Source organism: Pan troglodytes, chromosome 18, assembly GCF_028858775.2.
Source record: "Pan troglodytes isolate AG18354 chromosome 18, NHGRI_mPanTro3-v2.0_pri, whole genome shotgun sequence".
In the NCBI taxonomy this organism is placed as follows: Eukaryota; Metazoa; Chordata; class Mammalia; order Primates; family Hominidae; genus Pan; species Pan troglodytes.
In genome coordinates, this window is record NC_072416.2 from 65,837,377 (window position 1) to 65,849,338 (window position 11,962).

The 11,962-nt window shown below is 49.5% G+C and overlaps 1 protein-coding gene across 7 annotated transcripts in view; it reads right to left on the minus strand.

The window, feature by feature from the left end:
- Positions 1 to 11,915, minus strand: part of RANBP10 (RAN binding protein 10) — a 77,063-nt gene extending 65,148 nt beyond the window's left edge. For 2 of the 7 annotated variants that reach the window (XM_009431057.5, XM_009431056.5), the window contains exons 1-2: positions 11,545 to 11,862; positions 10,671 to 10,782 (exon numbers count right to left, since the gene is read on the minus strand). In XM_009431057.5, coding sequence (XP_009429332.1) covers positions 10,671 to 10,782; positions 11,545 to 11,779 — 347 coding nt within the window. In that variant the 5' untranslated portion in view covers positions 11,780 to 11,862. Of the gene's footprint in view, positions 1 to 10,670; positions 10,783 to 11,544 lie in introns of all 7 variants that reach the window. The other 5 variants (XM_009431054.5, XM_063797275.1, XM_063797274.1 and 2 more) reach the window with 5 other exon arrangements.
- Between the last annotated feature and the right edge of the window lie 47 nt (positions 11,916 to 11,962).

The following is an 11,962-nucleotide window of genomic DNA, read 5'->3' on the forward strand; positions in this document are numbered from 1 at the left end:
GCCTCCCAAAGTGCTGGGATTACAGGCTTGAGCCACTGGGCCCAGCCTAAAAAAAATCCTACATATTCTTTAACAGTTAAAAAAAAAAATTTTCAGGCCACTATCTTGCCACTGCACTCCAGCCTAGGTGACAAGAGTGAGACCCTGCCTCAAATTTAAAAAAAAAAACACAAAAAACAACAGCAACAAAAAAAAGGCCAAGTACAGCGGCTCACACCTGTAATCCCAGTACTCCGGGAGGCCAAGACAGGCAGGTCACTTAAGCCCAGGAAGATCACCCTGGGCAAGTGGTGAAATTCGATTTCTACTTAAAAAAAAAAAAAATTAGCTGAGCATGATGGCATGTGCCTGTAGTCCCAGCTACTCAGGAGGCTGAGGTGGGAGAATCTCTTGAGCAGGAGGGGAGGTTGCAGAGCCATGATTGCAATACTGCACTCCAGCCTGGGCAACAGAGTGAGACCCCGCCTCAAAAAAATAAATAGGCTGGGTGCGGTGGTCCACACCTATAATCCCAGCACTTTGGGAGGCTGAGGTAGGAGGATGACCTAAGGTCGGGAGTTCAAGACCAGCCTGACCAACGTGGAGAAACCCTGTCTTTACTAAAAATACAAAATTAGCCAGGCATGGTGGTGCATGCCTGTAATCCCAGCTACTCAGGAGGCTGAGGCAGGAGAATCGCTTGAACCCGGGAGGCGGAAGTTATGGTGAGCCAAGATCGTGCCATTGTACTCCACCCTGGGCAACAAGAGTGAAACTCCGTCTCAAAATAAACAAACAAATAAAATAATTTTTTAAAAATAAAGGTTTTCGGCCGGGCGCGGTGGCTCACACCTGTAATCCCAGCACTTTGGGAGGCCGAGGCGGGTGGATCACGAGGTCAGGAGATTGAGACCACGGTGAAACCCCATCTCTACTAAAAATACAAAAAATTAGCCAGGTGTGGTGGCGGGCACCTGTAGTCCCAGCTACTCAGGAGGCTGAGGCAGGAGAGTGACGTGAACCCAGAAAGTGGAGCTTGCAGTGAGCTGAGATCGCGCCACTGCACTCCAGCCTGGGCGACAGAGTGAGACTCCGTCTCAAAAATAAACAAACAAACAAACAAACAAATGTTTTCTATACATAAAATAAAAATATTTTGATTTTTTTTTTGGAGACAGAGCCTTACTCTGTTGCCCAGGCTGGAGTGCAGTGGCACAGTCTCAGCTCACTGCAACCTCCACCTCCCGCGTTCAAGTGATTCTCCTGACTCAGCCTCCTGAGTAGCTGGGATTACAGGCGCCTGCCACCATGCCCAGCTAATATTTTTTACTTTTAGTAGAGACAGGGTTTCGCCATGTTGGCCAGGCTGGTTTCAAACTCCTGACCTTGTGATCCGCCTGCCTCGGCCTCCCAAAGTGCTTGGATTACAGGTGTGAGCCACAGCACCCAGCCTATTTTGATTTTTATAAAAGTAAATATAACTACTGATAAACTACTGGTGCAAGTTGTTATAAAAACAGGGCATTCCATTTTTTTTAAAAGTCCATGCCAATTTCAGATACATGGCTTTATAAACTGGGTTAGAATCAGTTCTACTCAGCAATCCAACCCCTCTGTTTCTTTCCTCTTGGTTCAGCTCTGCCTTGGGACTCTCCTTTAGAAGAAATAAGCTGAGCCCTCGACCATCTGGGCCTCTATCCACTTCTTATCTTCCAACCACCTCCACCCTGAGGGCTGGTAGATTTCATCTCATGATGAAACTCTGACCAGTAAATTACAGCTGCCTGGTGTGCTGTGCATTGAGAAAAATTCTGGGCTCTGTCTGGACAAGAACAAGTGCTACTGTCAATCAGTAATGTTGGTCATAGAAGCTGAGGGTATTGTGGGGTATTGGGGCCTTCACACTTGCCACCCCTGACCTAAACTAAACTCCCCTGAAACCCCAAGCATCTCTAATTCCAAGAGTTAAGTGACAAGAAATGGCATAAGAGGGGCGCCAAGGGCTTCCCCAGTCCCTTCCCAACTTCCCTATATAGTACAGAGCATCTTGTTCTGGCCCCTTCATGACAGAAGGGCTAGGCTCTGTTCCACCACCAAGTCACAACACCAACGATCCTAGAATTACAAAGACATTTTATATGGATTTTGAACAGAATGGAGAGGCAGAGGAACATCTTTGCATTTAGACATAATTATCCATCCCTCTTCCACTGATGAGTCCCTTCTTTCCAACTTGACCCGACCACACAAGACCCACTCTGGAGCCCTTTATTCCTTCCCAATGGTCCCATAATAGGAATGGCACACAGTGCCTGCCACATGGGGCTGCTAGGTTCATCCTCCTGTGCTCTGGCCTGATGAGCTTCTGCTTCTCTTCTAACAAGGAATCTCCCTTACACGGTGACCCATACAGGGAAAAGACCAAAAGTTCCAGAGAACAAAAACACCATCAAGGCAGAAAGGCAGGAGGTGAAGTGAATTCTAGGAATTTCTCTAAAAGCTAATCCTTGACCAAGGAAGGCCCCAGCTATAAAGAAGGCAACGACGCTCCCCACTCTCAGCTCACAGTTGGAGCCTGGGTAGCAACATACAGTGAGGAGGGAGGCCCTACCAGAAAAGTGGCCACAGGCCAGGTGTGGTGGCTCATGCCTGTAATCCCAGCACTTTGGGAGGCTGAGGCAGGAGGATTGATTGAGCGTAGGAGTTCCAGACCAGCCTAGGAAATATAGCAAGACCCTGTCTCTACAAAAAATTTAAAAATTAGCCAGGGCTGGGGATGGTGGCTCACACCTGTAGTCCCAGCACTTTGGGAGGCTGAGGCGGGCAGATCACTTGAGGTCAGGAGTTCAAAACCAGCCTGGCCAACATGGCAAAACTTCGTCTCTACTAAAAATACCAAAATTAGCCAGGTGTCATGGCACACGCCTGTAATCCCAGCTACTCAGGAGGCTGAGGCATGAGAATCACTTGAACCCTGGGAGGCGGAGGTTGCAGTGAGCCGAGATCACTCCACTGGACTCCAGCCTGGGTGACAGAGCAACACTCTGTCTCAAAAAATAAATTAAGTAAATAAAATAAAAATTAGCCAAGCATGATGGCATGCACCTGTAGTCCCAGCTACTCAAGAGTCTCAGGTAGGAAGATTGCTTGAACTCAGGAGGTCGAGGCTGCAGTGAGCCATGATTGTGCCACTGCACTCCAGCCTGAGTGACAGAGAGAGACCCTCTCTCAAAAAAAAAAAAAAAAAAAAAAAAAGCAAAGAACAGTGGCCACCATCTAGACTCCAGTTCTCTTACCCCGTGTTCCAGAACCCAAACATCCTACCCTGTGTTCCAGAACCCAAACATTCCATGTCTCCACAAATAGCACAATGTGTTACCTGAGTAGAAGTGCAGCCCAAAGCTCAGCATCTGCCTGTAAGACCATCAACTCCAGGGGGGCAGTAAGGGAAAATGGGGCACAACCACAGCCTGTACCTACCTTGGGCAAGGACAGCACCTTCTTATCAGGGCGGGCAGGACAACGCCTTCCCCAGATGACATATGAGCACCAAAGTTCTCAACAGCACTGTACAATGCATGTAGACTGGAACTTGGTGAGGGGATCCAGGGTGAGAAGCCAGCCACAGGTGGAAGGGCCTAAGCTTAGATGGTCCTCCAGACCAGGAATGTGGCAGGTGAGATCTTAATCAAGGTATCTTAATTAACAGTGGCTCTCTAGGTCTCCATGGAAAATCACTTTGGCTGATTCTGGCTCACCAGAGGAGACGCTTGGGTATAAAACATGGGGCATTACTGTCTTTCAGATGGGAGCTGGCAAAACCAAAATACCAGAACTCCAGCACAAGCAGAGTCCTCTCACCTCTGAGAAGCCTCCTGGCTACCAGTCTTTCACACCCCATCCCTTCATCTCTTCATACCAAAGGAACAGCCAAGAGAAAAAAAGACAACAGCTATGAGAAAACCATGCTAGAGCCAAAGACCTAAAGTCACTGGCCCACCCTGGACAGGGCTCTTGGCCAGAGAAGCCTGGCTGAACCAGACTGGCAGAGTCTCTTCTTTTCTTCACTCTCAAAAGCATGGGTAGATCCACAGCCCCCCACACTGCTACTGCCCTCAAGATACAGCCCACGCTCCCTGGCCACAGCATACAAGGTATTTTCTTTTTTATTTTTTTAAGACAGAGTCTCACTCTGTCACCCAGGCTGGAGAGCAGTGGCGTGATCTCGGCTCACTGCAACCTTCACCTCCCAGGTTCAAGTGATTCTCCTGCCTCAGCCTCCCAAGTAGCTGGGATTACAGGCACGCACCACCACTATTATTAGCGCCTGGCTAATTTTTGTATTTTTAGGAGAGATGGGGTTTCGCCATGTTGGCCAGGCTGTTCTCGAACTCCTGAACTCAAGTGACCTGCACGCCTCAGTCTCCTAAAGTACTGGGATTATAGGCATGAGCCAGGCCACACACAAGGTATTTTCAGTCTGGCCCTACCGACCTCATGCTCTGCGCTCCACATCTCTTTTTTTTTTTTTTTTTTTTTTTTTTTTTTTGAGACAGAGTCTCACTCTGTTGCCCAGGCTGGAGTGCAGTGGCGCGATCTCGGCTCACTGCAAGCTCTGCCTCCCGGGTTCACGCCATTCTCCTGCCTCAGCCTCCCGAGTAGCTGGGACTACAGGCACCCGCCACCATGCCTGGCTAATTTTTTGTATTTTTAGTAGAGACGGGGTTTCACCATGTTAGCCACGATGGTCTCGATCTCCTGACCTCGTGATCCGCCCGCCTTGGCCTCCCAAAGTGCCGGGAATACAGGTGTGAGCCACCGCGCCCGGCCAGCTCCATGTCTTTTTATGCACTGTTTCTTCTGCCTGAAGCATCTGCTTCTCACTTTGTTCACCTAGAACACTCTAACTCCTCTTTCCAGAGCCCACATCACCTCTTCTATGATTCTATGATGTTTTCCTCAAACTCTGAGGTACAGTCTATCCTCCAGGCCACCCCTGGATATGACACATACGGTGGCCTGACCCTTCGACACCACCGGTGCGGCCTCATGCCTGTGCTCCTGGGGCCCAGGCTGGGACAAAACAATGGATACGGCCAGGCGCGGTGGCTCACACCTGTAATCCTAGCACTTTGGGAGGCTGAGGAGGGCAGATCATGAGGTCAAGAGATCTAGACCATCCTGGCCAACATGGTGAAACACCATCTTTACTAAAAATACAAAAACTAGCTGGGCATGGTGGTGCACGCCTGTAGTCCCAGCTACTCGGGAGGGTGAGGCAGGGGAATCACTTGAACCCAGGAGGCGGAGGTTTGCAGTGAGCCAAGATTGTGCCACTGCACTCCAGCCTGGCAACAGAGTGAGACTCTGTTTCAAAAACAACAACAACAACAACAACAACCAAAAAAAAAAAAACAATGGGTACTGCGCCCTGGTGTCTGGAATGAATGAATGAGTGCACTGCTGCCTGGCCAAAGGAAGTCAGCTGCAGGAGCAAGGGAAGGCTGGCTGTGGTCAGAGACCCCTGCTCTGGGCCTGGGCCCAGACACTGGCTACAGAGGAGAATGCCCCCACCCCTCTCCATGCCTTCCAGTGCTCTAGCCCAGGCCTACTACTCTTGGGTAAAGCAACCATCACATGTCAGGAGGCCTCCGCCGCTGGGATGATGTTACAGTCTATTTTGAGGGTCACACTGGAGCATCTGTCAGCCTAGCCAGCCACACCCTCCATGTGTCATCACTAAGAGCCAGGGACACCCACAGGTCCATGAACTCTGCCTGCAGACATTGCTCCTCCCCAGGGACCCTCAGCTTCAGGCCCTCCTTCGCTTCCTAGAAAGACAGACCTGGATGCCCCTTATCTCCTGGCACCACTGGCAGTGCTCTGATGTCTCCTCACCCCACCAGACCAGCTCCCCGAGTTCACAGCTCTGGTGACTCAGCAAAATGCAGTTGAAGCCCATCAGTCTGTGCCAAGCTCTTAGCTCAAACACAGCCCCTCCTACTCCACAGAGCTCTCTTATACTTGAGGAGTGCCCAGAAAGCCTAGCACCCAGAAGTCAAGCTAGTTACCCATCAGACTCATAGGTCTAACAGGTCTCGCCTGCTGGGGAACTCCTACTCATTCCTCCCAACTGTTCCCAGGCTCTGCCTCCTCTTGCAGAAAGACTTTCAGTCCACTCTCTACTGAATGGGCCACAGGCTTGCTGAGGACAAAGCTGATCTGTGCTGGCTTTACATCTGTTCTCCCTACACCTAGTATAGGGCCTGGAACATAGTAGGTATATATAAATATTCTGTGAAACCTTGACATGAAACTTTCCTTATTAGACTAGCTTAGTGTGTTCTTCTCCAAAAGATATTGTCAAAACAAAGGACGTTCTGGAGAACAATGACACTAACAACTGGGTTTATAAATACCTTTTACAAAGGAGGTGTACACAAATCTACAGAAAAGCAAGTTTACAGATTAAATGGAACAGTAAGTTGATCAAGCCCGGCCCAGATCATGCCACAATTCTCTGGCCCTACACAGCACCATGCACCTTTCAGCTCTGTCCCCTAACATTGCAATCTGGTAGGAATCCAACAGAACATTCCTTCAGTCTACCCAGGGAAGAAATGCAACAGCTACAATGGGGAAAGGCAGCAGCAGCATGGACATGTGTGTCTAGGATCAGGCGAGGACATCTGATAAGTCAGGCTACTCCACTGCACACCCTAAGCCCTGCAGCCAGGGTAGGCCACCAAACATCCCAGGGACTCAGGGCTCACTCACAAAATGGGAAGGTACATGATCACCTGCTCTAGCCACTTGCCAGAGATGCTGTGAGGATCAAACTAGGTAACACAGGAAAGCTAGACAACCAGTTAATGCTTGGGTCATGGACTAAACCAGGATCAAAAACACACCTCCAAAATCCATGCGAGGCTGACAATGGTGGCTCCTGCCTGCAATCCCAGCACTTTGGATCACTTTGAGGCAGGAGGATCACTTGAGGCTAGGAGTTGGAGACCAGCCTAGACAACACAGCAAGATCCCATCTCTATAAAATAGTTAAAAAAAAAAAAATCAGCCGGGCATGGTGGCTCATGACTATAATCCCAGCACTTTGGAAGGCTGAGGTGGAAGAAATACTTGAGCCCAGGAATTCAAGACCAGCCTAGGAAACATTGTGAGACCCCATCTCTACAAAAAATAAGAAAATGAGCCAAGCATGATGGCACACACCTATAGTTCCAGCTACTCAGGAAGCTGAGGTGGGAGGATTGACTGAGCCCAGGAAGTTGAGGCGGCGGTGAGCTGTGATCATGCCATTGCACTCCAGCCTGAGCAACAGAGCGAGACCCTGCCTCAAAAAAAAAAAAAAAAAAAAAAAAAAAAAAATCTACAAAAAAAGGGAAATGAGCCAGTTGATGTCTGCCTGCCCTCCTCAAAACCCACCTGGCCCATACTAACATGTGGCTGCATCCCAGCCATGAGAAGGCTTTCAGGGATTCCATAAAGAGACCATGAGGAGCTATTCATACTCTTGCCATCTGACAGTGGTCAACTGAAGCAGGATACCACAGGCATACATGACCTGAGACCTTTCTAAAACTGATGTTTCCTTGCTGGGCACCATGGCTCATGCCTGTAATCTTAGCACTTTGGGAGACTGACGCAGGTGAATCACCTGAGGTCAGGAGTTCGAAACCAGCCTGGCCAACATGGCGAAACCCCATCTCTACTAAAAATACAAAAATTAGCCAGGCGTGGTGGCGTATGCCTGTAATCCCAGCTACTCGGGAGGCTGAGGCAGGAGAATCACTTGAACCCAGAAAGTAGAGGTTGCAATGAGCCGAGATTGAGTCACTGCACTCCAGCCTGGATGATAAAGGAGACTGTGTGGCAAATAAATTAATTAATTAATTAACATCTGATGTTTCCAGATCAGCTCAACAGCTATGTTTACCACATGTAAAATGCTGGGAATAGATGCCCACCTTTCTTTAGACTTCCAGTCAACACCTATAGTTCACCAATCTAACATGACACAGGGCCTTTTCCAGCAAGATCGACTAAAACTGAAATGTTAAAACCAGTTGAAAGAATCCAGATCTCCAACATAACCAGACCTCATCTCTCAAAAAATACAAAAAGAAAAAAAGAATCCAGGTCTCTAAGTGTAAACACTTCCCTTCTGAAGTTGGTCTCTGCTCGCTACCTAGATAACTAACTCAGCTGTTATCTATGATAAAGACTAGGAGAAAACAATCCATTTTCCTCCCTACAAATTTAAGAAGTGCACTTCAGTTTCTCTGGCAGTATGAGACTCCAGCACCACCATTTTAGTCAACATTATTTTCAAGGTGCTTGTTTTAAGGGGCTATTCTCATTCACACTAGTTCAAACACACTAAATATATGTGCTTCTATCAGACGGTGGAAGGTGAAAATAGGAGCTTTGAAGCCCTCCCATAAATTTAACTTTCCTATCTGTAAATGCACTAGATGGGGATAAAAATGAAAGATGGCCGGGTGCAGTAGCTCATGCCTGTAGTCCCAGCAGTTTGAGAGGTCAAGGTGGGAGGATCACTAGAGACCAGCCTGGGCAACATAGCAAGACCTCATCTCTACAAATAATTTAAAAAATTAGGCCGGGTGCGGTGGCCCACACCTGTAATCCCAGCACTTTGGGAGGCCAAGGCAGGCGAATCACCTGAGGTCAGGAGTTTGAGACCAGCCTGACCAATATGGAGAAACCCCATCTCTACTAAAAATACAAAATTAGCCTGGTGTGGTGGCACATGCCTGTAAGCCCAGCTACTCAGGAGGCTGAGGCAGGAGAATTACTTGAACCTGGGAGGCGGAGGTTGTGGTGAGCTGAGATTGCGCCATTGCACTCCAGCCTGGGCAACAGGAGCAAAACTCCGTCTCAAAAAAAAAAAAAAAAAAAATTAGCCAGGCGTGGTGGCATGCACCTGTATTCCCAGTTACTCAGGAGGCTGAGGTGGGAGGATAACTTGAGCCCAGAAGGTCGAGGCTGCAGTGAGCTGTGATTGTGATCTTGCCACTGCACTTCAGCCTGGGAGACAGAGCAAGACCCCATCTCATTTAAAAAAAAAAAAAAAAAAGAGAGAGAGAGAGAGAAAGATACAGCAGCTTCCCATGATCAGAATCTCAGAGGCATAGAATTCTGGAGTTCAGGCAGCTTAGATGCTGGCCTGGATCCTCACAGTGCAGATCAGGAGACTGAAGTTCCAACATCTACCCAAGACCACAGAGACCTCTCAGGCAGAGAAGTTACATCACTGAGGAAGTAGGCAAGGCTCTGACTCTGGCAGTGTTGCCCCCAGCCTAGTCCCTTGGCCAAGCATTTTGCATGCACTACAAAGGGGACAGTCCCTAGGAGAAAGAAGTTCTGAATGTTTGAGAACACACACTCAGCGTTGGCATGGTCACCAGAGGGGTTGGCAAACTTCAGACACCAAACCTAAAGTCTGATGAGGAAAGCCTTTCCAAGGTAGCTGCAGTCATGTTACTTCATAACTTACACACCTGCTTCGTCACAATCACTGGGAAAAAAAGGGAGACTGGGAGAAAGAAAAAAAATTAAGTATCTCCCCTATGATTTCCTGTGTCTGCTTGGATCACCCTAAAATAGGGAGTCTCCCTAATGCTGACTTTTTTTTTTTTGTTTGGTTTTGGGACAGAGTCTCACTCTATTGCCCAGGCTAGAGTGCAGTGGTGCAATCTCAGCTCACTACAACCTCCACCTCCCATGTTCAAGTGATTCTCATGCCTCAGCCTCCCAAGTAGCTGGGATTACAGGTGCACACCACCACACCCAGCTAATTTTTGAATTTTTTTTTAGAGACGGGGTTTTACCATGTTGGCCAGGCTGGTCTTGAATTCCTGATCTCAAGTGATCCGCCCGCCTCGGTCTTCTGAAGTGATAGGATTACTGGTATGCCAGTTAATTTTTTTGTATTTTTAGTAGAGACAGGGTTTCAGCATGTTTGCCAGGCTAGTCTCCAACTCCTGACCTCAGGTGATCTGCCCATCTTAGCCTCCCAAAGTGCTGGGATTACAGGCGTGAGCCACCGTGCCTGGCTCCTAATGCTGACTTTAATGAGGACCTTCCTAAAGCTGATCCAACTAGTAGTGTTCAAGTCCTTGGACTGAAAAACAAGTTTATGAGCAGCAAGGTCACCTGATTCTGATCATGTGTATGCTGTTTACCCTGAGATGACAGGCCGGTGGCCACAGAAGCTTTCATGAATGCTGCAAAGACTCTACTATCTCTTTGAAGGCTACCAGGGCCTCCACATGACTAAATGCCATAAAAAAGAACCTCATGAATACAGCAAGAATGTGAAAGGAAGGAAGTCACAAAAACACCACATGCTCGAGGGAAACTCCATTCTGGACACTAAATTTTTAAAGTAAACTTGTTACTTGTTTGCCTAACCTTCTAGGTATCAAATTACATCATCACTAAAAAGAATCCCTGCTTTACCCCCAACACACCCACTGGCCATCAAGATCTGCTGCTTAGACCAGACCATGCCCAGTCAGGAAATAGTGGCAGCCCAGACCCATGCGGCTCCCCAGCTCACATCAGCAACAAGTGCCAGCCAAAGGACCTGAACTCTGACCACAGGGATCAGCTCCATGATCAGGGAAAGAGGGTGGTCATGAAGGGCTTACCCATCTCTTCCTTTGCTGACAATCTTCACTTCAAAGTAATAAATGCCACAGGCAGCAGGTATGGGGTGGGTGGCACGCACTGAGGCTGCATCTTTGTGATTTTTGCCATGACCTAACAGGAGAGGGCAAGTAAGAAATTTTAGCAGAAGGAAATGCAAATGGAAGCCTCATTTTTCTCTGCAACTCCTCCATGGCAACTCCACTCCTCTGTGGCCAGAGGACACGCTTACACAGGCCGAGGAATCATTAGACAACTGAATAAACACTTAAACCTTCCACCCTTGCCTCACCTCCTCCTGAGAACAGCAGTCCTGCCTGAGACACTGCCCATACAAACAAAACAAGGGTAGAGGCAATGTGAGAGATACTCAAGTGCTGCTGGCAGCCTCTCTAGAATCCAGGCAGCCCACCTGGGAGGCCAGGGGAAGAAGGATGAGGCCGACCTGGAAGACACCCCCCAAACTCTAGCACGGAACCCCAGGCTCAGTCTAGGATGCCTGGCAGGTGGGGAAGCCCATGATTCTCATGCTAATGGTAGGTATGTGACCACCCCTTTCTTCTAAGCAGTGGCAAAAGGTCCCGCTGCCGTTGGCGCCAGCCTAGGATAAGCACGGAGGCCCTGGAGTGGAAGGTCCGGCCCAGCACTGGGTTTGGACACCTGTTGCGGTTCTCTTGACGGCAGGTGTCTCGGGACAGAGAACAGGCAGTCAGCCCTCGGCCTGTTCAGCCTCACCACCCTGGACATCCTGAAAGGGCCAAGGCCTAACTTGGAGCACCTAGGCAGGGAAAGGGAGGTGATAGGGCGGGGGCCTGGCAGCAGAGCCACCCCACGGACGCTCTAGCCTTAATTCCCCCCAGCCTGACGGGCCGATACCTTTGTAGTGGACGCGGAGGTTGCCCTGGGAGAGACCAATGTAGTTGTATTTGTCCTTGGGGCTCCAGGAGCGCGGCAGCGGAGTCTCTTGCTGGTTGACCGCGGGATACAGGCGCTGCAAGCGCCGGCTCAGCTCCTGCTCCCCAGGGGACGGCAGCCCGCCCCCAGCGCCCCCGCCGGAGGAGTCCCCAGGCTGCGGGTTCCCAGCTCCCGGGTCTGCCGTCGCTGCCGCCATCTTGGAGGGAGCTACTATTGTGTCACTGGGGGCGGGGAGGAACGGGACCAGATCCGCCCCGCTCAGCCAATGGCCCGTGAGCCTCCCTGGGCCGCAGGGAAACCGAGTCCGAGTCCGGCACCCCTCTTTGGACACTGACACGCCTCACCACATTTCGAACTCCATACCCCACAATGCAGAGCT